Source organism: Amblyomma americanum, chromosome 8, assembly GCF_052857255.1.
Source record: "Amblyomma americanum isolate KBUSLIRL-KWMA chromosome 8, ASM5285725v1, whole genome shotgun sequence".
NCBI lineage: Eukaryota > Metazoa > Arthropoda > Arachnida > Ixodida > Ixodidae > Amblyomma > Amblyomma americanum.
Window position 1 is genome coordinate 24,086,901 of NC_135504.1, and position 22,724 is coordinate 24,109,624.

The window sequence follows — 22,724 nt, forward strand, 5'->3', positions numbered from 1 at the left end:
ATTGATGTTACCGTCATAAGGTAAGTGAACTCAGAACATAAACCACTTTGACACGCCAGAGAATTAGTAAACCATGCTATACGCTATCAAGGAAAATAAATATGCGCAGGCTAAATGTGAGAAATGTTTTTTTAGAGTAGAACACTATTAGAGGCAGTAGCCTGTGCTGTTTGTTGTTATTATTGCTACTTAATAGTTCGCGATCGTTCGAATATTCGAAGGTGGCATCGTTCGAAGGTGGCATTGAGTTCTCCCATATAGCTGCAACCTACTGAGCATATTTACTTTTACGCAATGGCGTACAGGTTCCCATAAATGTTTTCGGAAAGTGGAAATTACGAAGAAAAAAAACTTCAATGCTAGAAAGTGTGAGGATTCCTCTACGAACTGAAGTGCGCACTTTGTAACTCCCTGCTCGGCGTGCACAATGCACCCTTCAATTCTCTATCCAGCCTCCAGGAAGCGAGAAAATTCAGCTTTTCGTGCAGTTTCGGTTTTCCGAAAACTTTTGTTGGCACCTGTATTCCTTATGCTGCTTTCTACAGCGTGAGGAAATGAGTGCGAGCAATAAAAAAAATTGGCGGTGGTTTAGCTTTGGTTAAACCAGGAGTGACGCGATAGCTACAGCTGGCCGAGTGGAACTTGGTCACGTGACGAACCACGTGATCAGCCACGGCGCCGCGCCGCCGGCAGCTGCTCCGCACCACGTGACCAACCACGTGACAGCGTGGCGGCGCAGCCACAGGGTGGCGGCGCCGCCACGCTGAAGGCTCGAAATGCTACCGTAATGCTTAGCTATCGCTACAAAACCGAGAAATCGCATGCGCAAACGTCGGCCATCCTCGTAGACACGTATGGTTGGCCCCAACAACCTTCCCTAGCGTACTTTCGAAAGCGACTGATAGGCGGCTTTCAGTGGCGCCCCTATATGTTGCGTGCGGTGCGTATATAGTCGGATGCAACTCAAGTCCGCAAGCTCCGCCCACATTCGGGACCGCCGCATAGAATTCTTTGACGACAAAAAGGTAGCTCGTTGTTAAAACTTTTCTTGTTACTTAAATAAAAACTAATCGCAAGAATAAAATTATAACCTCTAGAATTTTGGTACCTGGCTTGTTTAATACCCCTGTCACAAGGCATTCCTCTAAGGCCTTTCCAGCAAAGGCACCATTTTTCACCAAAGGAGCGAAAGCTTAAAGGAGCAGCGACGCAGCTACATGGTGCAGCCCAAAGGTTAAACTGTCGTTCAGGCTTAGCACCCGCTGTGGTGCTCGAGGCACTGAAGTGAGTGCTTTAAAATTAAAGTGGGGTATTCTGTTCATTCGTTGAGTTCAGACAATTTTTTTTATTCTAACTGGTTCATTGAAAGAACTGCGACAGCTGCTCTCATCAGCAGCAGCAGCAGGTTTTGTGTATTGCCTTGGCCACCAGGGGCACCCGGTGTTGCTGCAAAACTTTCACTGTGTTGAAATCTTGGCAAAAATATAGACACCCGTACAAAAAGCAAAGCCAGACACACATTCCATATTTTAAAAAGATGTTATCGAACATTGGTGGCTGCATATTTTTTTCATTGCTTTTACTTTTAGACATTGGGTGGCACTGCGATCGCAGGTTCTCGAAGTCCGCGCCTTTGGGCTCCAAAGGTCTCTGACGGGCGCCTCCGCCTCCAAGGCCCTTAGCGGCATAGGCGCAACATTTGTGCCGTGTAGCTGCACTCCTTACGCCTTTGGATATATACGCCTTTGGATATAAGGACCTGATTCTCAAAGGCCTTTGCGATGCCCGTGTGACAGGGGTATAATGTAGTCAAGCGTTAAAAAGCACAATGCCTTTATTGTTGTAAGCATCCAGCGGAGTAATGCAGGACGCAGCGGACCGTCACCCAGGGTTACCAACTGCTGTTTCTTTAAACTTCTATCATACAGGTTCTGCATGGCTTTCATAAACACATTTGCGGCAATGGGCCCAGGAATGACAAGCTTAAGGCATCATGTCTATTCTCGTTTCGAATGAGTATGCCGTGCGGGTCCATGAGCTTTGTATCGCCCATCATTGGGCTACGGCGGCGTTCCCTCGCTCCTTAAGGGCGTCCTGCAGCCTCTCCGCAGCGTCTTCTCCTCCAAACTTGAGCAGCACGGTCAGCGCCGTCTCCAAGGCGCCCTTTGTGCCAATAGTGATGCCCAAGTCCGCAAGCACCTGCATCAGTGCAAATTGCACAGGAAAACCACAAAATGATTATGTGGGACAGTAGAGGGTTCTGAAGGATGTAAACAGCGCGGTAAATGTATCGCAAGTAAAGTGGACGCTGCGCCGCAGAAGAACGGAAGAACGGGTAAAATGAGTGAAATGGGGTATGAACAAGAATGTAGAGATTAAAGGGGTACAGATAAAAAGTTTTAGGGTATCAATTTTTTTGCCTCGAGAAAGCACTTTGCGCCAATAAATTATGCAAATGGGCTCAAAACACCGCAGTGCATCATTAATAATTCATTACAGACGATTTTGCAGCTGCAGTTTCGGTCTCCGTCGGCGCCAGCGCTGAAATGTACCTTGACATGGCAGTCGACCGGCAAACCTGGACTACCACATTCCTGATGACGTCAGCGCCAACGGCAAGCACTGGTTGTTCCTGAGAACAACCACTGGGCTCGGTGACGTCAAAATAATTGGTGAAAATGCCCCTTCCTTGGCATCACTCGACATGGGTGGAAGTTCCGAGTGGCTCCTCGGAAACATTCAAAATTGTATTAAATTGTGTTTCACTCAATGCCTGCGCCTGAAACTCGCTAGAAGGAATCTCTTAACGCCCATAAACTAAGCCATATCGTTTGTTTGTATTGGAAATTTTGTGCCTGTACCCGCTTAAGATTAACGTATGAGAAGTAAAACCCACATGTGCTATAGGGTCTGTGGTGTCGCCGCTGACCAAGTGTTCCTGCGCGCTGCATACTCAGCCGTGGGATTTATGAGGAATTATATCTGCGGCGTTTTAATAGTGTTTTAGCATAACGCGATCAAAGATTAGCTACCGCGGGAAGCTATCCGCGCATGCGCGTTTCCTAGAGGCACCAAGTGGGCACGCACAGATGGCCCTGAAGAGTGAGCTGCAATCATAAAGCTGCCCCTGTGCAGACGCAGCTAAGTCCTCGTGTAAGCGGATCACTGTAGGGCAACAAAAGTACCTAGTTTTAGCATAGCGCGTTCCGTGTTCCACTAAAGCGATACGCATATGTATGCGTGGACCTAGCTGCGCCTGCACAGTCGCATGCAGGTGTCGCATGCGCAGGAACACTGGTATCCAGAAGTGTTCCTGTATATGCTCCCGCAAGGAGCAAGGTTGCACGAAAGTCTGCCATTTTGTTCAGAGCTCTGCGCGAAAGCCGCTCCTCTTCCTCTCTTCTTTAACTTCCTCCTGTATCCCTTTCCTTACGGCGCGGTTCGGGTGTCCACCGGGATATGTGAGACAGTTGCTGAGTCATTTTCCTTTCCTCAAAACCAATTCATTCAATTCATCCGTCTGGCAGGAGCCACATGAGAAGGCAGTTCGGAGACACCCTTCCTCCTCCTGTTGGTGGCTATACAATACCCCTTCAGTGCCCATTGCGGGACTCTGGATAACACAGCAGACTGTGCTCAAGATGGGAGCCGCTGGCCCCCTCCGAGGTGGTCGAAATTATTCCGGAGCCCACCACTGCGGGCACCTCTTGCTTTCTTTGTTCTTTCACTCCCTCCTTTATTCCTTCCCTTACGGCGTGGTTCGGGTGTCCACCGAGATAAGTGAGACAGTTGCTGCGTCATTTCCTTTCCTCAAAACCAATTCATTCAATTCATCTGTCTGGCAGGAGCCACATGAGAAGGCAGTTCGGAGGCACCCTTCCTCCTCCTGTTGGTGGCTATACAATACCCCTTCAGTGCCCATTGCGGGACTCTGGATAACACAGCAGACTGCGCTCAAGATGGGAGCGGCTGGCCCCCTCCTGACACGAATTGGAACATTTGACGTCAGCGGTATCACGTGATCGCTACTCCGCGAATAGTGTGACGAGCAGCGTGGAGTCGCGCAACTCTGCTCCTTGTGGGAGCATATTAGGAACACAGGTATCCAGGAAATCTGGGCATTCCATTCAAAGCTTAGCGCGCGTCGGATTAGACTATTTTTCGCGGCAGCGCATCAACTGAAAAGAAAGCCTTTGAACGCGAATAACCGGAGTGTTCTTAATGCGTACGGGGGCCTCAAGCGGTTGGTGTCACAAAGGCGCGCAGGATTCCATTTTACTTGTAGGCAGTGAAGCGAACTGACCTTCTGGGCCGTGATCTGGCAGTTGGCCGTCAGAGTTTTGTAGTCGGGGGGACTGGCACCTTCCTCGGATGCTACTTCCTTCACTTGCTCGATGGTCAGCTGGTACGTGCCACACTCAACCTGTGTGTAGTAAAAAAGATTGAACAGTACGTTCCAGAAAGGAATGCTGAAGAAACAGCCCTGCAGCAAAGCTTGTCAAGTCACTTTATAATTACCGCAGAAACATTTACTGGGCAGCGGTGTTTTTTTTTCGGTAAATTTTGCCACTTCTAGCTGTCCATTCAGACTCATAATCCCCCGACAGATCTCAAGGCTACGGAGACTGAGGGAAGTAGCTGTATTCGGATACAACTCAAGAACATAGTGGCTTTTCCCCGTCAAAGGACCACCTTACAGCCAATGGCGTCGGCCGATTTTCATGACCCGGCTCGTGTGACAAAGCAAGGACTGGTAGATGAAAGTAAATAATCCTTTCTCTCTATAATCAGGGATGAACCCCTCACTCCATTGTGGCGCCGATCTCTGCTTTGTCACGCTAGCAGGGGCATGAGATTTGTCCGACGCCATTGGCTGGAAGCGGGTCCCTTGGCTGGGAAAAGCCACTGCGTTCCTGAGTTGTAGCAGACTATATGAAAATCAATGCACGGATGAGTAAGCTGTAGACAAAGGAAGAGCAGACATTCGTCAAATATGCTGTGATTTCCGTACACCCGTATTTTGGGCTTTTCTATCTCTGCTCGCCCTTGTCTCTCCGCACAAGTAAGCGATGCCCATTTTCGTTGCTTGCAGACCTTATAAAAATGGTCTATAGACAGTCTTATAGACTTGTTATAGACTTTATTGCCTTGCTAGAGACATTTATTTTTGTCTATTCATAGCCTGTAAATAGTCTATAGACAAGTATACTAAAAGTGTATGGCCATAAATGCATAGATTGCCTATAGACTGTTCTTTAGGATTTGTCTATAGAACGTCTGTAGACACTATAGACAGAAGTCTATGGACAGCCTATAGACTGCCTAAAAATTTTGTAAGGGAGTAGAGAATGAAGTGAATAAGCGCTTTCTCTACAGCGTATAAAGGCCTTCCATTGCAACTGCACTTCTTGATTCACTCGTTTATTCCAATAAACAACTGAATCACGAAGTCGTGGTACGCTGGTTTAATGCAAAAGTCTCTATAAGTTAGACATCTACGAACGCTTAATCGGTAGTTGGTCCAGTGCTTAGGGGTAACTCCCAATGCGGAGTAGATTTGTAATAAGGGAGTGATGACTCATTGACATCCACCAAAGCGTAGCCGTACGGCTAAGGAAAGCTCGGAGCTTCTGTAGAAACTTCGTTGTTTAAATTTTTCGCATTGGTCTGGGGTTCGAAACCGGGAGCACTGCCCTACCGGAGCAGTCGCTCTACCAACTGTGTTATCCAGGAAGGCTATAACATTAGGTAGGGCCACCACGAATTGATCCAGTGAATTGATCGAAGTGGGAACGGTGTTGGTCCAGTGTTCAGGGGAATCCCCTAAGGTGGAGTAGATTTTTAATCAGAGATAAAACACGCATTAACATTCAACCAGGTGGCTAAGTGGTTACGGCGCTCGGCTGCTGACCCGAAAGACGCGGGTTCGATCCCGGCCGCGGCAGTCGAATTTCGATGGAAGCGAAATTCTAGAGGCCCGTGTGCTCTGCGAGGTCAGTGCACGTTAAAGAACCCCAACGTGGTTGAAATTTCCGGAGCCCTTCACTACGGCGTCCCTCATAGCCTGAGTCGCTTTGGGACGTTAAATCCCCCATAAACCATAAACCATAAACATGCGGTCAACTATATCTCTGTGCAGAGGATTATCGCAGGAGTTTTTGTTTGCGGCGTACAACAGTGCCAGCGCCAGTGCTGTTGATTACGGAAAAAAAGATGCCGCCACAATCTGGAAGACGAAGTAACGAGCATTAGCTGGCGCCATCTTGGATTAATTAATGATGCAATCAATTAATTACCATTATTGGCCGACATCTTGGGTTTATAAGTACGTGACATCGCCAATCAATCACCAATTCGGTATACTAATGACGTCACCAATAAATCACCAAATGGGTTGCTATATCGATTTACTATGGGGGCCGCCATCTTGAATTCCTCTACCTTGGAAAATTTCACGCCGAAAGGGAGGAATGGGATACTAACCATTGTGCCGGGCTGCTGCAGACCCTCCTCGTAGCTCATCTCGCGCACCTTGACCTCGCACTTGCCCTCTTCCTCGATGCCTTCGACCCGCAGGGCGCAGTCACTCTGCTCCCAGAGGAAGATGATGGCCCAGTGCTGGATCCAGCTGGGCAGCTTCACGCCGGAGTGGTCCAGCTCCTGTGCGACATGGCTCGCCTGGAGCGGGGTCATGTGCAGGTTCACCTGGCAGAGGTCGTTGCCCTCGGACGTCATGTCTTCTCCAATTTGAGCCTTTGACCTGCGATACATGAAATTACACCGGTCCGAACTTTCAGTTTGGGCTGCAAGCGTCCATCTTCTGGAAAGGAGACGATTTTTTGGCTAGTTGGTTCATAATACTGGAACGAAACAGCGCAAAAACACGGGACTACAGAAAGAAAGAACACAGACACATCTCTGTGCCTCTGTTCTGTATTTCTGTAGTCCCGTGTTTTTGCGCTGTTTTGTTCCAGTTCACCTTCAGTCTTGACAGCGTTCACATCCTTCAGTTTTTCGATGGACGAGAAATGCAAACGCGGACCTCCTGTTTTTTGAGTGCTCATTAGGAAATCCAAGGCGGTAAAGAGCCCCCATTGTTGCAGTGATCAATCGATCGATCCGATCGATCGATCAGTCAATCAATCAATCAGTAAGTAAGTCAGTCAGTCAGTCATCGATCGATCGATAGGTCAATGTTTATTTCCAGGACTGGGATCAAAGATTAACAGTACTAAACAGAAATGATAAGGAATATTATAAAAATTCAGGGGGGGGGGGGGGCACACTTTGTTGACCTAAAGTGCGGTGAGGCGAAAGCCTTTAGCGTGGTGTTGTCACTGTCATGTGGTTAATGTGTTTATTAAGTAAACAATTGTTTTACGAATCTTAAATGCTGGAGACACTGGAGGGCGTTTGGGAGGCATCCGTCTGATTCGACGCCTTTCTGCAAACACTCTCCAGCGTCCTAGGCAAGAACAAGTACATATGCATTGGCAGGAAGTAGTGTAGTCACAATAAATACAAAAAAAAGCAGGAAGTAGCGTAGTCCTTAGCACGCTCGGCAGCGGAACGGAATGACGGTGGTCCAAATCCCATCATGCACAAAGATATTGTTTTTTATCGAGTTGCTGAAGAGCGTAACAGACGTACGGATGGACTGGGTTGTGGCCGCGAGTATGAGCCATTAAAGGCTTTCGCCTTAATATACAGTATATACAGAGGTAGTGCTCCTTGCGTCGACTGCAGCAGTGTACCCGAAGAAACGAAGAACGTCTCTGATAAGTCCCGAAGAAGCCGTTCTTATAACAGATAAGACTTCGATTCTGGTTATCAGCAGCGCTAATCTAACAGGAGGCACAGAAGCGAACGTGACAATCCTTCGTGGCTCTTTGTTACATCCATACTGTTGGCAAGATGCATCGAGCAGCCGGTTAAAGTAGCCTATTGGAGGCAACTATATTTGCTGATTCACTTTGCAGGGTCATTCCATGCATGCCAAACCTACCAGAGTTTGCGCTCGACCCCCTCTGATCTGGTCCATAAAATTTATGGCTCTTTATCGCACTGGCCAAAGTAATTGCTCTTAAAAACTGTGGCGAAAAAATTTTTCTGGTCCTGTCACATCCTTTCAAATTTCTCAAAGGATAAAAAATTGCTGTCAGAAAAAAATTTGCAAAAATCAAACATCTTACTTTTGCGCTTGAAAATTCTTTAGAGATAATGAATACTCATTTATGGGTTTTAATCACACAGCCAAATTATTTGTAGCGCAAAGGGTTTGTGTTGCTTTACGTCATTATTTCCCCCCCCCCCCAAAAAAAACATCGTATCGGAAATTTTTTATATTCTTTCGCGATATTGGCGAGCAGCATCACATATTTCGCCGCTTCTCTACAATATGTATACTATCTCATTAAATGTTTTAAAGTATGATGCAACACAGTATATTTCAGAAAAAAAAAACGACTAACTTAAAAAAAATGCTGTGCAGCGTTTTCGGGCATAATTTTTGTACAAAGGCATTCCTAGTAAAATTACAAATTGTAGCTCAATTGATACCTAGTTCCATTGAAATTTTGCTCAGCAATTTTTATCGGAGCCTTTTTTGTTTTAAGCGAGAGAAAAAAAATTGAAGTTCAACCCTGCACCTCGAGCCATGGTTGCCCCGCACAGCCACTGCACTGCTCGGCATGCTCCTGCCGCTTCCCGAGAGTCGTACGCTGCCCGGGAAGCGCGCTGCAGCAAACGTTAAAGAGATAAGAGCGGTCCAAGAGGCTTCGTCAACGGAGCCTGTGTGTTGGCCGGCTGGAAAATCAAGATCTGTCCACGGCGCCATGAGTATATACTGTCACGAAGGCTTAATCGCAGTGGCTGAGTACGCATGACGTAGGGAAACATAATTCTGTCGTCACGGCTGCTACATGGGCCGATCGCTATAGGCAGCGCGAAAGCGGTGTCGTGATAGCGGCGGTAAGGCGCTGTACGTAAGACGTCAGCCAACTCGTGACTACGGCAGTGGTTATGGAGACAACACAAGCAAGTCAATCTGTGGCCATTGAAAATCGTCATGTAGGTGAGCCACCATATTTCAGTTATCCTCCGGCTATAAGCGTAATTTAGATCGTACATTAAAAGGAAATTGCATGAGGCTGTGCTCCTCGCGACGCGACGTACGATGTTGGGCGTGTGCCGCTGGCACACGCCACGAAACGAAGAGCCCTGGCTACAGAACAGCGCGTTTTCATTGTAGCATCTGTTGATACCGCTTCAAAATTCAGTCTCCTCGCGTTATCAAGAATGTATGACCCAGATAGTACCCCATCAATATCGATAAAAATCAGTCATGAAAATCCCACTTTGATAATACAGAAGCGCAGTGGTGCTAACTACATATTAAGGTACTGATACTATTAATAACTGATCGAGATATATGCCGCAACACCCTTTCCCTTGCTGCTAGCCGCCGCGTTGGCTGAGCGGTTATGGTGCTCTGTTCTGCAGTGCTCTGCAGAGAAGTGGTGGTACGGGGAAACCATGGCTCAAAATGCATCGGTGTACTTCAAAATTTTTTTCTAGTTTTCAAGAGTAAAACTTCGATAAAAATCGCTGAGCAAAATTTCAATGAAAGTAGCTATCAATTGAGCTAAAATTTATATTTTTACTCGGAAAGCCTCTGTACGAAATTTATTCCCGAAAACGTTTCACAGCACAACACAGCACAGCAAACGTTTTGACAGCACATCACACTAAGTTCGATATTTTTTTTTTCTGAAATATTCTGCGCTGTATCATACTTTTAACCATTTACTGAGATAGCACATATTATAGAGAAGGGGCGAAACATGTGTTGTTGCTCGCCAATGTCGCGAAAGAGTGTAAAAAGATTTCAAAAAGATGTTTCTTGGGGGAAAAAGCAACATGAAGCAACACAAAAAGTTTGAGCCCCAATTTTTATTTTTTTGCCGTGGGAATAAAAACCACAATGCATATTCATTGTCTCTAAAAACTCCTCAAGCGCAAAAGTAAATTATTAGATTTTTTGTAAATTTTTCTAGCACCAACTTCTTCACTCTGAGAAATTCGAAGGACGGTCTCTTGACACGGATTTTTTTTCGCCAAAGTTATTAAGGGTAATTACTTTAGCCGGTGCAATAAAGAGCCCCAAATTTTATGGACAAGATCGGAGGGGTCGAGCGCAAACAGCAAGGTGACTGAAGACAAAAATAATCTTAAGGCCAGAGAATGATCAAGTTTACAATTACTCTAATCTGAATCTAAACAACAGCAGCCTATCAAGTTAGTAGACATGCGGAAACCGCAGAGAAAGCATCTCGCAACGTTGAAAGACATGATATTTGGCTTAGCGAATTACGATGCATATATTGCCCAGTGTTTAAGACGGGACATAGGTAATAAGATATACCGGGTGTTACAGGGAAAACTAAGTAATTTTCAAAAATAGGATTTTTGAGGTAAACATATGGCTTTTGCGGCTTGGTATTGCCATGGCTTGGCGGACACCATCAAACAGTTGAATCATTTCATCTACTAAGGTGGTTAACTGTTTTCATTAACTTTCTATCTATTAAAGTTAGGCGCCTGGTGGCAATTAGAGATTTGTAGCCGGTGGTTAATCTCCGCCATAGCAGTTTTTAGAAGTTAGAAAATGCGATTACCCTCGGCGCTGTGCCCCAACAAATTTTGGCTACTTCGTACCAAAATACATTCTCGTTTGAAGAGCATGCAGGCAAAGCAACCCCTCCAGTGCACGTAACTAGTCGAGAGCCAAATTTTGTCGAGCCACAGCAGCAAGGGTAATCGCGTTTTCTAAAAACTAAAAACTAGAATGGCGGTTACTAACGACCGGCTACAGATCTCTAAATGCAACCAGGTGCCTAACTCTTATAGTTAAAAAGTTAATTATCAGAAATTAGTTAACCAGCTTACTAGTTAGGATGATTAACCTATTTTCTTGTGTCTGCCAAAGCTGGCAATACCATGCCGTGAATGCCATGTTTTTACCTCAAAAATTTAGGATTTTTAAAAAATTACTTAGTCTTTTTTGTAACACCCGGTACATTAGGAAGTATGTTTGAGCGTCTGTCCGATATACGTCTTCTGAATTGTGCGCATGGCCTTCGAGACATGTTTAACAGTGGCTATCAGAAGGCAAGCTGATGTAATGGCACTCCATACTATCACGGGAAATTGCAAAGTAATAGCAGACAGAGTGCGTCTCTGCCCTTACTCTTAAAAGCGTTCTCTGTTAGGGAAGCGTTTTGGATCCCCAGACCGAAGGTTTACTGACTCACTCCGCGGGCTGCGCTACCTGCGGAATTTATTTATTTTTTCGGGGGGAAGATGTGCATCTTCCCTCAGGGCAGATCTCCGTCTCTGCACTACGTTTCTTCCCCCACTTACCCCCCCCCCCTCCCCCTTGCGTAACGGACAGGTCACAAAAGCCTTTTTATGCTCGTTCTCGCAGCCGCTACTCGAGGGCGCTGCATGTCCTCTGGCAAGAGGAGGTGGAAGAAACTGCTTGGTGCAAAAATTTTGTCGTAATCTCCCATGGAAATTTCTTTGTTTATGCCACTACACCTTGGCCAATCCGCCCATGTGAATTTGTGCCATGCCTCAAGAGGACGAAGAAGAAGAAGAATGAAAGAGTTGCGGTAGGATAGCTGATATAAAGAACTCTTTTTAGGTTAAGCATCATTGCAAAACCTATATTTGCTTAGGGGTGTGATTTGACCAACTATGGAAACTACATCTGCCATCTGCAACATCTACTGACAACATCTGCCAGGACATTCAGGGGGCTTAGTGTGTCGTGCGAACAGATCACGTATCTCTTGTGCTGGATACACTTACTGAACATTTCAGCAGAGTCGGATTATAAGGCCAATTTATTGGCGTCCGTACCAAAATTGCCCTCTCGGCACAAATGTACTAGTGCGCCGTAGCAGTTTTACGGCAAGGGCCGATATGCGAAGCACACATCCTGGGTCTTCATAACTTCGTGCAGCTGGCTTCGTAGATTAAGACTTTATTCAGCTTAGCCTGCGAAAATTTTTGAGGGCGGCTATACAGGTATACTGTATTAAGGGTTGTGGAGTGTAATTGGGCCCATCGTTTTGGGGCAGTCTCCAACCTGCACCTTTTTCTACTGGGGCTCCATGCCTTCGCCCTTTTCACTGCGAGTCTAAACGTGGCGAGCACAATTATCGCAACGTCAGCAAGCTTCATGAAGTGCAAGTGGAAATAGTTAATAAATTAATGTGCCCATTTATAACTTGTATGGTGTTGCCTCACTGACCGTCATACCCAACTGGCACTGGGGCGTACCGCGAGGACATTTGGACAAAGGAAAACATGGCTCCAAGGCGTCAGCTTTATGATGAACTGTAAGTGATCAATAAACCGCTGTACGTCTTTGTCAGAACAAAGAAACTTCGGTGCACACAATGATATACTTTTCAACAACCAGCACAGACACGTGAATGTCTGCGCGCCAGAAACGAAACACTTACGGAGGTTTCCGGAGGGCAGTCCCAGTCCTCTAACGCTTGCGGTGTGCCTTCGAACAGATCGCAGCGTGGTACTGATGCGGCTCTTATTTGCAGTGTTATCCGCGAAGCCTTGGCACGTGGGTTCGGACACTGGCCTCCAGGCATCTCAGTGCGGTCCGAGACAACGTGGAGATACTAAGAAGATAAGAAGACGCGAGTGTTGATATGTATTTCTCGCATTGGCAGAATGTAACAACGCGTCCCCTGCTGAGTAAGCTGTAGGTTATCGCTCGACGGCCGGTAGCTTTTTCTTCAATCACAGTGACCTTATCGTCGTGTCTGCGCGTAGGCTGTTTGTCATGAAATATTGCCCTCTTATTTGTGAGACCCACTCGATGTGCTTACCTTGACGAAGTTAACAATACAACGCCCTTGTGAGAACATTCCTATTTTTTGCTAAGGGTGTAGCAATGGAGGTGCGATTTTCTGGTGTCAGTTTTGGCTCCAACAGGGGTGTCTGTATGCCAAGCAGCGGATCAACACTAAACATTCTTCATATTTAAGCGTAACCATCTTTTCACAACCGGCTGATAATCCGAGTAGGCCTCGTGGTCATTCAGATCCTATAGGAGCTAGTATCAGTTACACTATACCACTCACCAAGAGTTAGATGAAAGTGAAGTTGCGGCAAACAGCTTACACTGGAAGGCTAGCCGAGTCGGATTTCAGCGACTATAACAGGTTCGACAATGTTCAGTTATGCCATGAGTATTGGCGATTTTTTACGAAATCAACGCCACCCTGCGGCGGCGCTGCAAGCTTGTCTACGAAGGCTCGACCCGCAAGAAATCATGTCGTTTCCTTCGTTGTGTAAGCAGTTCGACGGATCATCGACATTTTAGTTTTGCTGTAGAAATGTATCTTATGAGCGTTGTTAAGTGTGAGTTTTCCGGTGCCAGTAATACACAAAGAACGTGGGAGCAAGAAGTTTCCATGCTTAATTGGAATTTTTCCAGGCCCATGAAAGTGCACTTATCAAGATTCGAGCCTATATTTCTAAAAATTAGGTTTGCACGGACTACAAGGGCTATGTAGATACGAGGCTTTATTTTTTAACTAACATCACTAAGCACGCATCACTAAAGGGCGCATTTCAAGGGCGTGGAATTTCGTACATGGTTGCATCGAAAATGACATGGTGCTTTGTTATGCACGGAGACCAAAGGGTGACAAAAATGATTTCATTTTAACTTCATTTTGTTCCGTTTCTTAATTTCTGCACTACGTAATTGCTCCATGTTCTTCTCTGTAACTGCAATCATTTTAGTCACTCGCACTCTTTATACTAATTATTCCGCACCTGCGGCTCGTGCGGATCCGTTTTCAGTACGGGCGTCTCTAAAAATTTGTTTAATTACGATACTAAATGTTCTTGCAGAAAAACTAGCCACCCCCCCCCCCCCCCCCCTCATTTCCCTCGGTGAAACGAAAAATAGCAGTGAAAGTTTCGTCGGTTCTGTCTTGTCCCTGCTTTTTACTGGTCGTCTTCTAGCCAATACACTTCCCTAATTGTGCCAGGAAAGCGCGTCGTTCCCTTTGAAAATTGGTTACGATAAGCGTTTTGCAGGACTGCACAAAGCCTTTTTTTCTCACGTACATTGCAAGAAGACCAGCAGATTGAGACGCTCGAAGGTGCCGCCGACGTGTTGCCTCTGGGGTCGCTCAAAAACTAACGCCCTACAGAGCGTATCTGTCAACTTGTTTCCTTTCGTCCCGTCCAAGTCAGGCTGTTTATTTCTTTTCTTCGGGAATACGACAGCTTGGGAGGAGGCGATAAGCGTGCTGGCACGTGTCTGGTTAAGCAATCCGTTGCTCCAGTCGCTCTAGCAATCTCCCCAAGGCAGGAGCCTGGTTATTCCGTCCAATTAGATTGCTTGTCGAGGGCGTCGCCTGGGCTCGAGCCTGCTAACAAGGATATCCACATGCAGTAATAGATTCAGGCCTAAAAGAAGTCTTCCAGCTGTGCACCCTTATTAATTCGAAAGCATTAATGTTGACGCCGGAAGTGTCTGCAAAATCTGTCGCTGGAAGTTGTTCCCCTGTGACGTCACGGGAGTCCTCGTTCACCAGTTCTGATAGCAGTAGTGATACTTGGTGATAGCGATGATGATGATGGTGATGATGATAGTGATAGTCGGTGATAGTGATTACGATGATTATGATAGCAAAAGTAATAGTAGGTGATAGCGATGATGATGTAGTGGTGTTAGTGGTGATGATAGCGATAATGATGACAGGGATAGGAAAAAAGGTGGTGGTGGTAGTGGTTTTATCAAAAATAATAGTTAAAAGGAAGGAAAAAATTTTTGCTAGCCGCGGCACCTGCCATTGATACTGAAGCACCTGAGCTGGGGCAGCGGAAATAAAGGACAGGTAGGTGGTGGTAGTGGTTTTATTAAAAGTAATAGTAAAAAGGAAGGAAAAGATTTTTGCTAGCCCCGGCATCTGCCATCGATACTGAAGCACCTGAGCTGGGGCAGCGGAAATAAAGGATAGCAGGCAGAATGGAGAAATGAAAAGAAAGAGGTGAGGGGACAGGAAGAGAGGATAGGGGGAGAAGTAATATGTACAAACTATTTACACAATAAGTAATGTGTCCAGGTTGTGCGCGTGATTAGTTCAGTTTAGAGGAATTAAATCACACACGCGCACAGCACTGTGTAGGTTACAACTGGAGTGGGGCGTCCAGTTATTAATCGTTCAAGGTAGAACTCGCGGAGCGTTCGGTCACTGCGTGTAACTACCTGACGGAGAACAGACGGGACGTCAAGCCCGTGTGTTCGAGGAATGCACAGAGGCTCACCAAAGTTCGCTCGCGAGTGCGCGCACTGCCCTGCGGCCACAATATCGTCTTGATGGAGTCTGGTAGTATGCCCTGCGCACTATAGGCCGCGAGCATAAAAAAGTCGTGAATTCGAGTCCCGCATAGGTCATGGGTCCTAGTCTGCAAAAGTCGTGAATACGAGTCCCGTGAAGTTCGTGGGAATTGAAAAAGGGATAGAGAAAGAGAGGAAAGACTAAGGCTTTTGCATTTCCGCTTTTAAGCAGACGTAAGTGGAATCCTGTAATTTTTTTAAAGGAACAGTCAATGGCGGGCAGGGCAGGGCAAGCAGGGCAGGCAGATGCATGGAGGGAAACTAAAAACAAACCTTCTTCACAAACGCCTGGCAGTTGGTCGTGGTCAGGTTTTAGGCGGGCAGGTCAGCGCCTAACTTTTCGGCAGCACCCTTGACGCGCTCCTAGGAGAGCTGGTAGCTGCCGCAGGGCACCTATGGGCGGTAAAAAAAAGCAGAAACCAGAACACAAAATAAAAAAAAAATTAGGACTTGTCGTCTTACCTATTGGAGCTAAGAGGGTAGTATGAGAGCTGTGCCAGGGCCCTTTCATAGCCTGTTTTTCTTGTCATGAAGCTCGGCCCAAAATTTTATGTGAGAAAACAGGTAGCTAGGATAGGCGCCGCCGTCAGTTAAGGTGCACGAATATTCAAGCCGTCCCCGCCGCGGTGGCTCAGTGGATAGGGCGCTCGACTACTGATCCGGAGTTCCCGGGTTCGAACCCGACCGCGGCGGCTGCGTCTTTATGGAGGCGAAACGCTAAGGCGCTCGTGTGCTGTGCGATGTCAGTGCACGTTAAAGATCCCCAGGTGGTCGAAATTATTCCGGAGGCCTCCACTACGGCACCTCTTCTTCCTTTCTTCTTTCACTCCCTCCTTTATCCCTTCCCTTATGGCGCGGTTCAGGTGTTCAACTATAAATGAGACAGATACTGCGCCATTTCCTTTTCCCTAAAAACCAATAAAAAAAATATCCGGCTACCTGACCTCTTGGTGCGACCATCGCAGACGTAGAAAGTTTTGCGCGTGTAGATGCGCTGGGACCGTGTCGTAAAGAAAAAAAGATTGCAGGATTGCACTACGTCTGCTTATGAGCGCAAATGCGAAAGCCTTTCCTTTTCTCCGTTCTCGCGTCATTTTTTCATTTTCTTTTATTTTCCACAGTTTGTGGTTTTTCTTTTTCGTTTTCTTCTCATATTTTTATTTTTACTTTTCAAATTTCTTTTTTTTATTTTATTGTATATATATTGCTTAACAACTGTTGCTTAATCAACTATAATATTTTTGTTTTATTTACCACACAACTTGTGATTGACAGTTCGTGCGGACAAATTCTGTCCACAAGCTCCCGTCCACAAACTTCCGCGTATACAACTTCCGTCCACGCAACTCATGAGCCAAGAAAGGGTTTCACCTTAAAAGTTAATGTCCCGCCGCGGTGGCTCAGTGCTTAGGGCGCTCGACTACTGATCCGGAGTTCCCGGGTTCAAACCCGACCGCGGCGGCTGCGTTTTTATGGAGGAAAAACGCTAAGGCGCCCCTGTGCTGTGCGATGTCAGTGCACGTTAAAGATCCCCAGGTGGTCGAAATTATTCCGGAGCCCTCCACTACGGCACCTCTTCTTCCTTTCTTCTTTCACTCCCTCCTTTATCCCTTCCCTTACGGCGCGGTTCAGGTGTCCAAAGATATATGAGACAGATACTGCGGCATTTCCTTTCCCCCCAAAAAACCAATTATTATTATTATTGTTAAAAGTTAGCTTAACAAAGTTAAAGGAGAGCGGGCACCACGGTTTCGTTGCGTATTTTTTTTTGCTCACGATGCATAAAACATTAGTATACATGGATCACCAGGTGCTGTTCTAGAAGCCTGCGACAGATAATTAATACATAATTGATTTTTTTCTCTCATATTGTTTTGGCGTCAGAAGCCGAACGATTCCTGTGGCGTCATACTTTGATATAATTTACGTGAGGCTTAAAATAAGACAGCTTTCTAAGACAGCTGTCTTAGAAATAAGACACCTGTCTAAAAAAAGACAGAAATAAGACAGCTGTCTAAAACAAGACAGCTTGGCAGAATGCAATAAGCGAGAAGATGTACGTTTCGCTACGCGGCATCTCCAGGCGCTGCAGCAATTAGACCAAGGCTGGCGGCTTTTGGCTCCGTACAGATAGGTTGCGTGCAACGCAGTCGAAGATGGAGCTATAGTAGGATACAACTAAAAAAAAAAACAGCAGTTGTTAACACTGGGCGTAATTATTGCTCTGCTAGCCAATGACAAAGTAAACAAAAACAGCTTCTCACTGACTTTATTAAGCGAGACATGTATCAAAAATCTATAGCTTATAACTCTTTTCCTGGGATAAGCTTCTTAATTGTTTTGCAGACAAGAGAAGTTTTCACAACGGACTAGTTTTGTCGCGGAGGAATTCTGTGCTCCGGTACTAAATGTGCGCAGAGCTTCACTGCAGACTTAAGTTGTATCCGACTGTAGTTAACTTGCTGATCACTGCTCATAAGCGCAAGAGTACACTCCGGCTTTCGTCATAATTTGGCCATAATTCTCGATTTTATAATTCATTTTTTTCGTGATCCTCTAGTCCTCCTATTTGTTGTAGCAATAAATTGTGCAGTATAAATGTAGAAAAATTAAAAAGTAGTTTTGTATGCGTGGTCGACGGAAATTGACCGAAACGTCGTACTGATGGTTTCAGCGCATCACGGATTCGATGGAGGCGAAACGCTAATGCGCCCGTGTGCTTTTCGATGTCAGTGCACGTTAAAGATCCCCAGGTGGTCGAAATTATTCCGGAGCCCTCCACTACGGCACCTCTTTCTTCCTTTCTTCTTTCACTCCCTACTTATCCCTTCCCTTACGGCGCGGTTCAGGTGTCCAACGATATATGAGACAGATACTGCGCCATTTCCTTTCATAAAAAAAAAACAATTATTATCATCACGGATTCCGCGGCTTTCCGACCACGGAGCGCTGTCATTTTTTTATCACTATGTATAAACATGAAGGGAGAGATCAGAGCTTCTAGTGGTCGCAGCGCCGCAACTCTCGCACCTAAAGCAAAGCGCAAACGAGGCGATAAACGCGGCAAATGAGAGAAAGAAGACTTCACGTCGAATTTCTCCGCTTTCGCTTTTACTTTGATTGCTATCATTCGTCCCTCCACCATTTCGCAACGAAAGAGATTAGAGTGATTTTTTTTTTTTGCGCATGAAAGCTGAGACGTTGAGGAGGGCAGTGAAGCTCTCGAGTGCTTCGCGTCGGAAAATCATTTATTGAGCTCTAGAAAAGAGATCTTCGTCTGTTCGCACAAGCGATAAGTTTCTAAAATTATTTCTGTAGGAAACGTTTTCATTAAATAGGCGCGAGTTGAACTTTTATTGTCGTATGTATTGGGCATGCAAAAAAAAAAATAGCTGAGAGCTTTATTGCGCAGAGCAAGGCTTTTTGAGCATGACCGTGCTAACATAATAAACTTGGGCAGTTTCTTAACGCCTCGGGTTGACTGTACGAGTGTGTTAATGTACTTACCCAGCAACTATATAGCAGCTCGCTTAAAATAAATGTAATTCTGAATTATGTATAAAAAACTTCTTATGTCTACCAAATGTGGTTACATTTTTAAGCATCAATAAGAAAAAAAGTTATAACTACTGCGTCCCTCCTTAATTGAACCGTCCAGCTTACTGCACTTATTCAGGGGTACAGGCGACGATAGACTACGGTGACAAATGTCTCTGAGGATTATTTGAAACATCGATAAAAGGCGAAGAAAAGTTCGTGTTGGTTGTCCCTCATGAAAACACTTTCCTACGTGCACGACACAAAAAGTAAAGGTGTAATCTTGCTTTTTAAGTGCGTAAATATTACACAAGGCTCTGTACACCCACGATATATTTGTTCTCGATATTTGTTTCGTGCTTTACTTCTCCCCCTTATCCTCTCTTCCTGTCCTCTCACCTATTTCATTTCATTTCTCCTTTCTGCCTGCTACCCTTTATTTCCGCTGCCCCAGCTCAGGTGCTTCAGTATCGATGACAGATGCCGGGGCTAGCAAAAATCTTTTCCTTCCTTTTTACTATTATTTTAATAAACAACCACTACCACCACTGCATTTTTGCAGTTATAGATTGTGTATGCTCGTCACCGGAAAAAGTTGTTATAGTTGTGGGTTGTGCGCACTGCATTCGTTTCTTATTTTCCCCATAGTGTTCGCGTGTAACTGCTGCCTTTGGTTGACTACTGTGCAGGATGACTTGCTCGCATGTGGCGACATGGGAAATATCAGGCTCTGAAAGAGCACGCAGCGAATGTCCGGATCCCGTAGAGTATCTGTTACGGGTCCAATTGGACTTATTTTTGAAAATGTGCCGGAGAGTTTGAAGGATGCTTCACTCCCGCCACCGGTTGGCCCGGTATTGCACTACCTCCGGGATCGGCCTTGTCTTTAGCGCGTCTTTACTATCCTGTCTTTCTATCCCATCTTTCAACTCTCCTTATATCTGCACGTGGTAGCCTTTGTGGCTCGGCTTGAGCCAGTGAGCAGGCCTGTGCACTTTCCTTTTCTTTGTTCCTGGTAACAATCTATCTATCTATATTGCGAGCGAATCCCAAATAGCATGCGTCTGGCGACACGCATAAAATCCGCTCGTAATTTTTCTTAGAAGGCAAATGTAAAATTGAACAAATGCACAAAACCATATGTAAATATGATTTATCCACTGCACACTACGTTCAAACAGGCCATCGCAGTGCGACATAGCACAGTGTTAATCTTCGAGCTGAGAACCCGCCCCCCCCCCCCCCCTCCCCCTTAAAAAAAAATCACAGGAGGGAACGCTTAAGCTTCGCCTTAAGAGTATGTCACGATATCGTTAATGGGTTAATGCCTATATATGCGGAATTGGCAAGTCCCTGCTTAACATTCATAGACCCCTGGGAGCACTCATACCCCGCCTGGCGCAGTGGTGCATCGGTTAAGCGATGCGCCACCGTCTTGCGACGGAAGGTGCTGCCACCTGTCGGGTTTTTGCGGCCCAAGTTGCTCTTCCCGAGCGATCTTTCGTAACCGATCATTAGTTTAACTGATACGGTAGCCAGTTACAATCCGGTGGGCAGGTTTTGATGACGCCAGAAAGTCACGCGACGTAGGTGGCCCACGTAAAATTTTGAAGCGGCCGGACCAACCGGTCGCTCCGGGTGCGAGGTTTCAAACGGTCGCCAACGCTGGAAAATTTTTTTCCGACATAGGGGTACTAATGCTATGTGGTGAAAACATGAGCCCGACTACACGTTACGCCCGGAATGACCCGTATAGGTTTACCGCTCACGCAGATTCTTTCTTTTACGATTGGACCTGCTGTGGACGTAACCCAGGCTACAGTGCACGTAGTTCGTTGGGCCGTGGCTCAGCTTTGGGACGGCAAAGGAGCAAGGAGGATGGGAAGTGTAATTACGCGTGGCGGCGTCATGGCCTTGCATCCGGTTTCAACGGCCCCGACCGCTGGAAAAGAAGTCCGATACGCACTGAGCATGAAATGTGAAGCGGCGAGCTGTCCCGCAGCTGTATACAACTTTACAACATGGGTCCATTGCTCTCATTTACGCAATGGAGTGAAACAGTTGAAAAGGACGAAGTAAAGAAACAAGCCACACACACATATTTGCTCTTAAGCAGACTGAAGCGCAATCCTGTATTTTTTTGGTTTATGGTTTATGGGGGGGGGGGGGGGGGGGGGTAACGTCCCAAAGCGACTCCGGCTATGAGTGACGCAGTAGTGAAGGGCTCCGCAAATTCCGCCCACCTGGGGTTCACTAATGTGCACTGACATCGCACAGTGCACGGGCCTCTAGAATACGTGTCCGCTCCACCAGTCAATCAAACGAAATGAGCCGCACAAACCAAACCAAACTAGGCTTCTTTAACAGCTACCCAAGGCGCAATTCAGCCCATATCGCCTAATGCATAAAACCTGGACGCTGCGTCCCAAATTACGGAGCATGGCGAACCTCGGCCCAAGGTCGCTTCGTATTGGTAGGGTGTGGCTCTATCTGCTTTGCCCCAGCTCCCGACAAAAAGCTACTCCGAGCTTGGCTCTACCGAGGGCGTCATAGGGAAGAGAACCGACGTAGGAGCTACGGAGCCGGGCTTTGAACTCCGACACCCGGCCCCCACAAGACTAACGTCATGCAATGGCGTCAAGTAGTGGACATAAAAATGAAAATCGGTTTTTGAGGAAAGGAAATGGCGCTGTCACTGTCTCACATCTCGGCCGACACTTGAACCGCAAAGTAAGGAAAGGGATAAAAGAGGGAGTGAACGGAGAAAGGGAGAGGTGCCGTAGTGGAGGGCTCCGGAGCAATTTTGCTATAAAGAATTTCGCGCAGGGTATGATCTTCCATGAGGCAGAACGAAACCTAAGACATCAAGACTGGGACCAAAGAGAGGTCGAACTGTGTGTGCCGAAACACTCGGGGTACAGGGAAACGAGTTGTCTCACAGTGTAGCTCGAGGTTTGATCAGCCGAACAGTGAGCCGGATTGAGTCCCCGAATTTCACGAGAGATGCATTCATACCTTTTCACGACTACACCAATCAGTCTAATCTGGAAAGGAGGATCTATACGCCACTAGACAAGAAGCTCGACAAAAGGCAGGAGGTAACGTGGCATCGGGTCTAGACGCGAGCCTTCTTTAGCCCGTCGAGACTATCACTGATGTATCCAATGCAATACAATCCGACTTGCAAACAATGCGACGAGATAGCCCTATACGACCACATTCTATGCAGCTGCAAATAGGAGCCGCCACCGGCGGACCTACTACCAGTCCCTTCTCTAGAGCGGTGGGAGGCTATACTGGCCTGCTCAGACTGTTGACGCAAGTCCGGGCCACTGAGTGGGCTCACAAGGCCGCCTAGAGCCATGGGCTCGAAGCCATCTAGTACAGTGCACACTATTGGCTCAGTGCTGGCAATAAACGCTTTCCAATCCAGTCAACCGCCTGGGGATCTTTAACATGCACTGACACCGGAGAGCACACGGGTGCCTTTACGCTTCGCCTCCATCGAAACGCGGCCGCCGCGGTCGGGTTCAAACCCGGGTAGTCGGTGTTGTGGCAGAGCAGCAGCGTCCTCGTCTCGCACGAACAGCATACGGGAGCCTTTTGCGTTTCGTCTCCATCGAAACGCGACCGCTTCGGTGGGTTCGAACCCAAGTACTCCGGCTCAAGGTAGAGGACATGTCAGTCGCGCTTTGGGGTATGTGGCGGTATTGTCCATGTAAAGTGTTACGCGTAACGCTTC

At 46.6% G+C, this 22,724-nt stretch overlaps 1 protein-coding gene across 1 annotated transcript; it reads right to left on the bottom strand.

Annotated features, from left to right (window-relative positions):
• Positions 1–1,892: 1,892 nt before the first annotated feature.
• On the bottom strand, positions 1,893–12,682 carry LOC144100145 (uncharacterized). The gene is made up of 4 exons (XM_077633175.1): positions 12,531–12,682; positions 6,484–6,760; positions 4,304–4,423; positions 1,893–2,199 (listed from the first exon to the last, which is right to left on the bottom strand). Exons 2-4 carry the CDS (start codon positions 6,733–6,735, stop codon positions 2,053–2,055), a joined length of 519 nt encoding a protein of 172 aa, XP_077489301.1. The 5' UTR covers positions 6,736–6,760; positions 12,531–12,682; the 3' UTR covers positions 1,893–2,052.
• Between the last annotated feature and the right edge of the window lie 10,042 nt (positions 12,683–22,724).

Excerpts from the sequence above, each read along its gene's own strand:
- LOC144100145 (XM_077633175.1), bottom strand. The coding sequence starts at position 6,735 with ATGACGTCCGAGGGCAACGACCTCTGCCAGGTGAACCTGCACATGACC. Across the intron at positions 4,424-6,483 it reads TGCAGCAGCCCGGCACAATG|GTTGAGTGTGGCACGTACCA; the intron begins GTTAGTATCCCA and ends TACTACACACAG. Across the intron at positions 2,200-4,303 it reads GCCAGATCACGGCCCAGAAG|GTGCTTGCGGACTTGGGCAT; the intron begins GTCAGTTCGCTT and ends GCACTGATGCAG.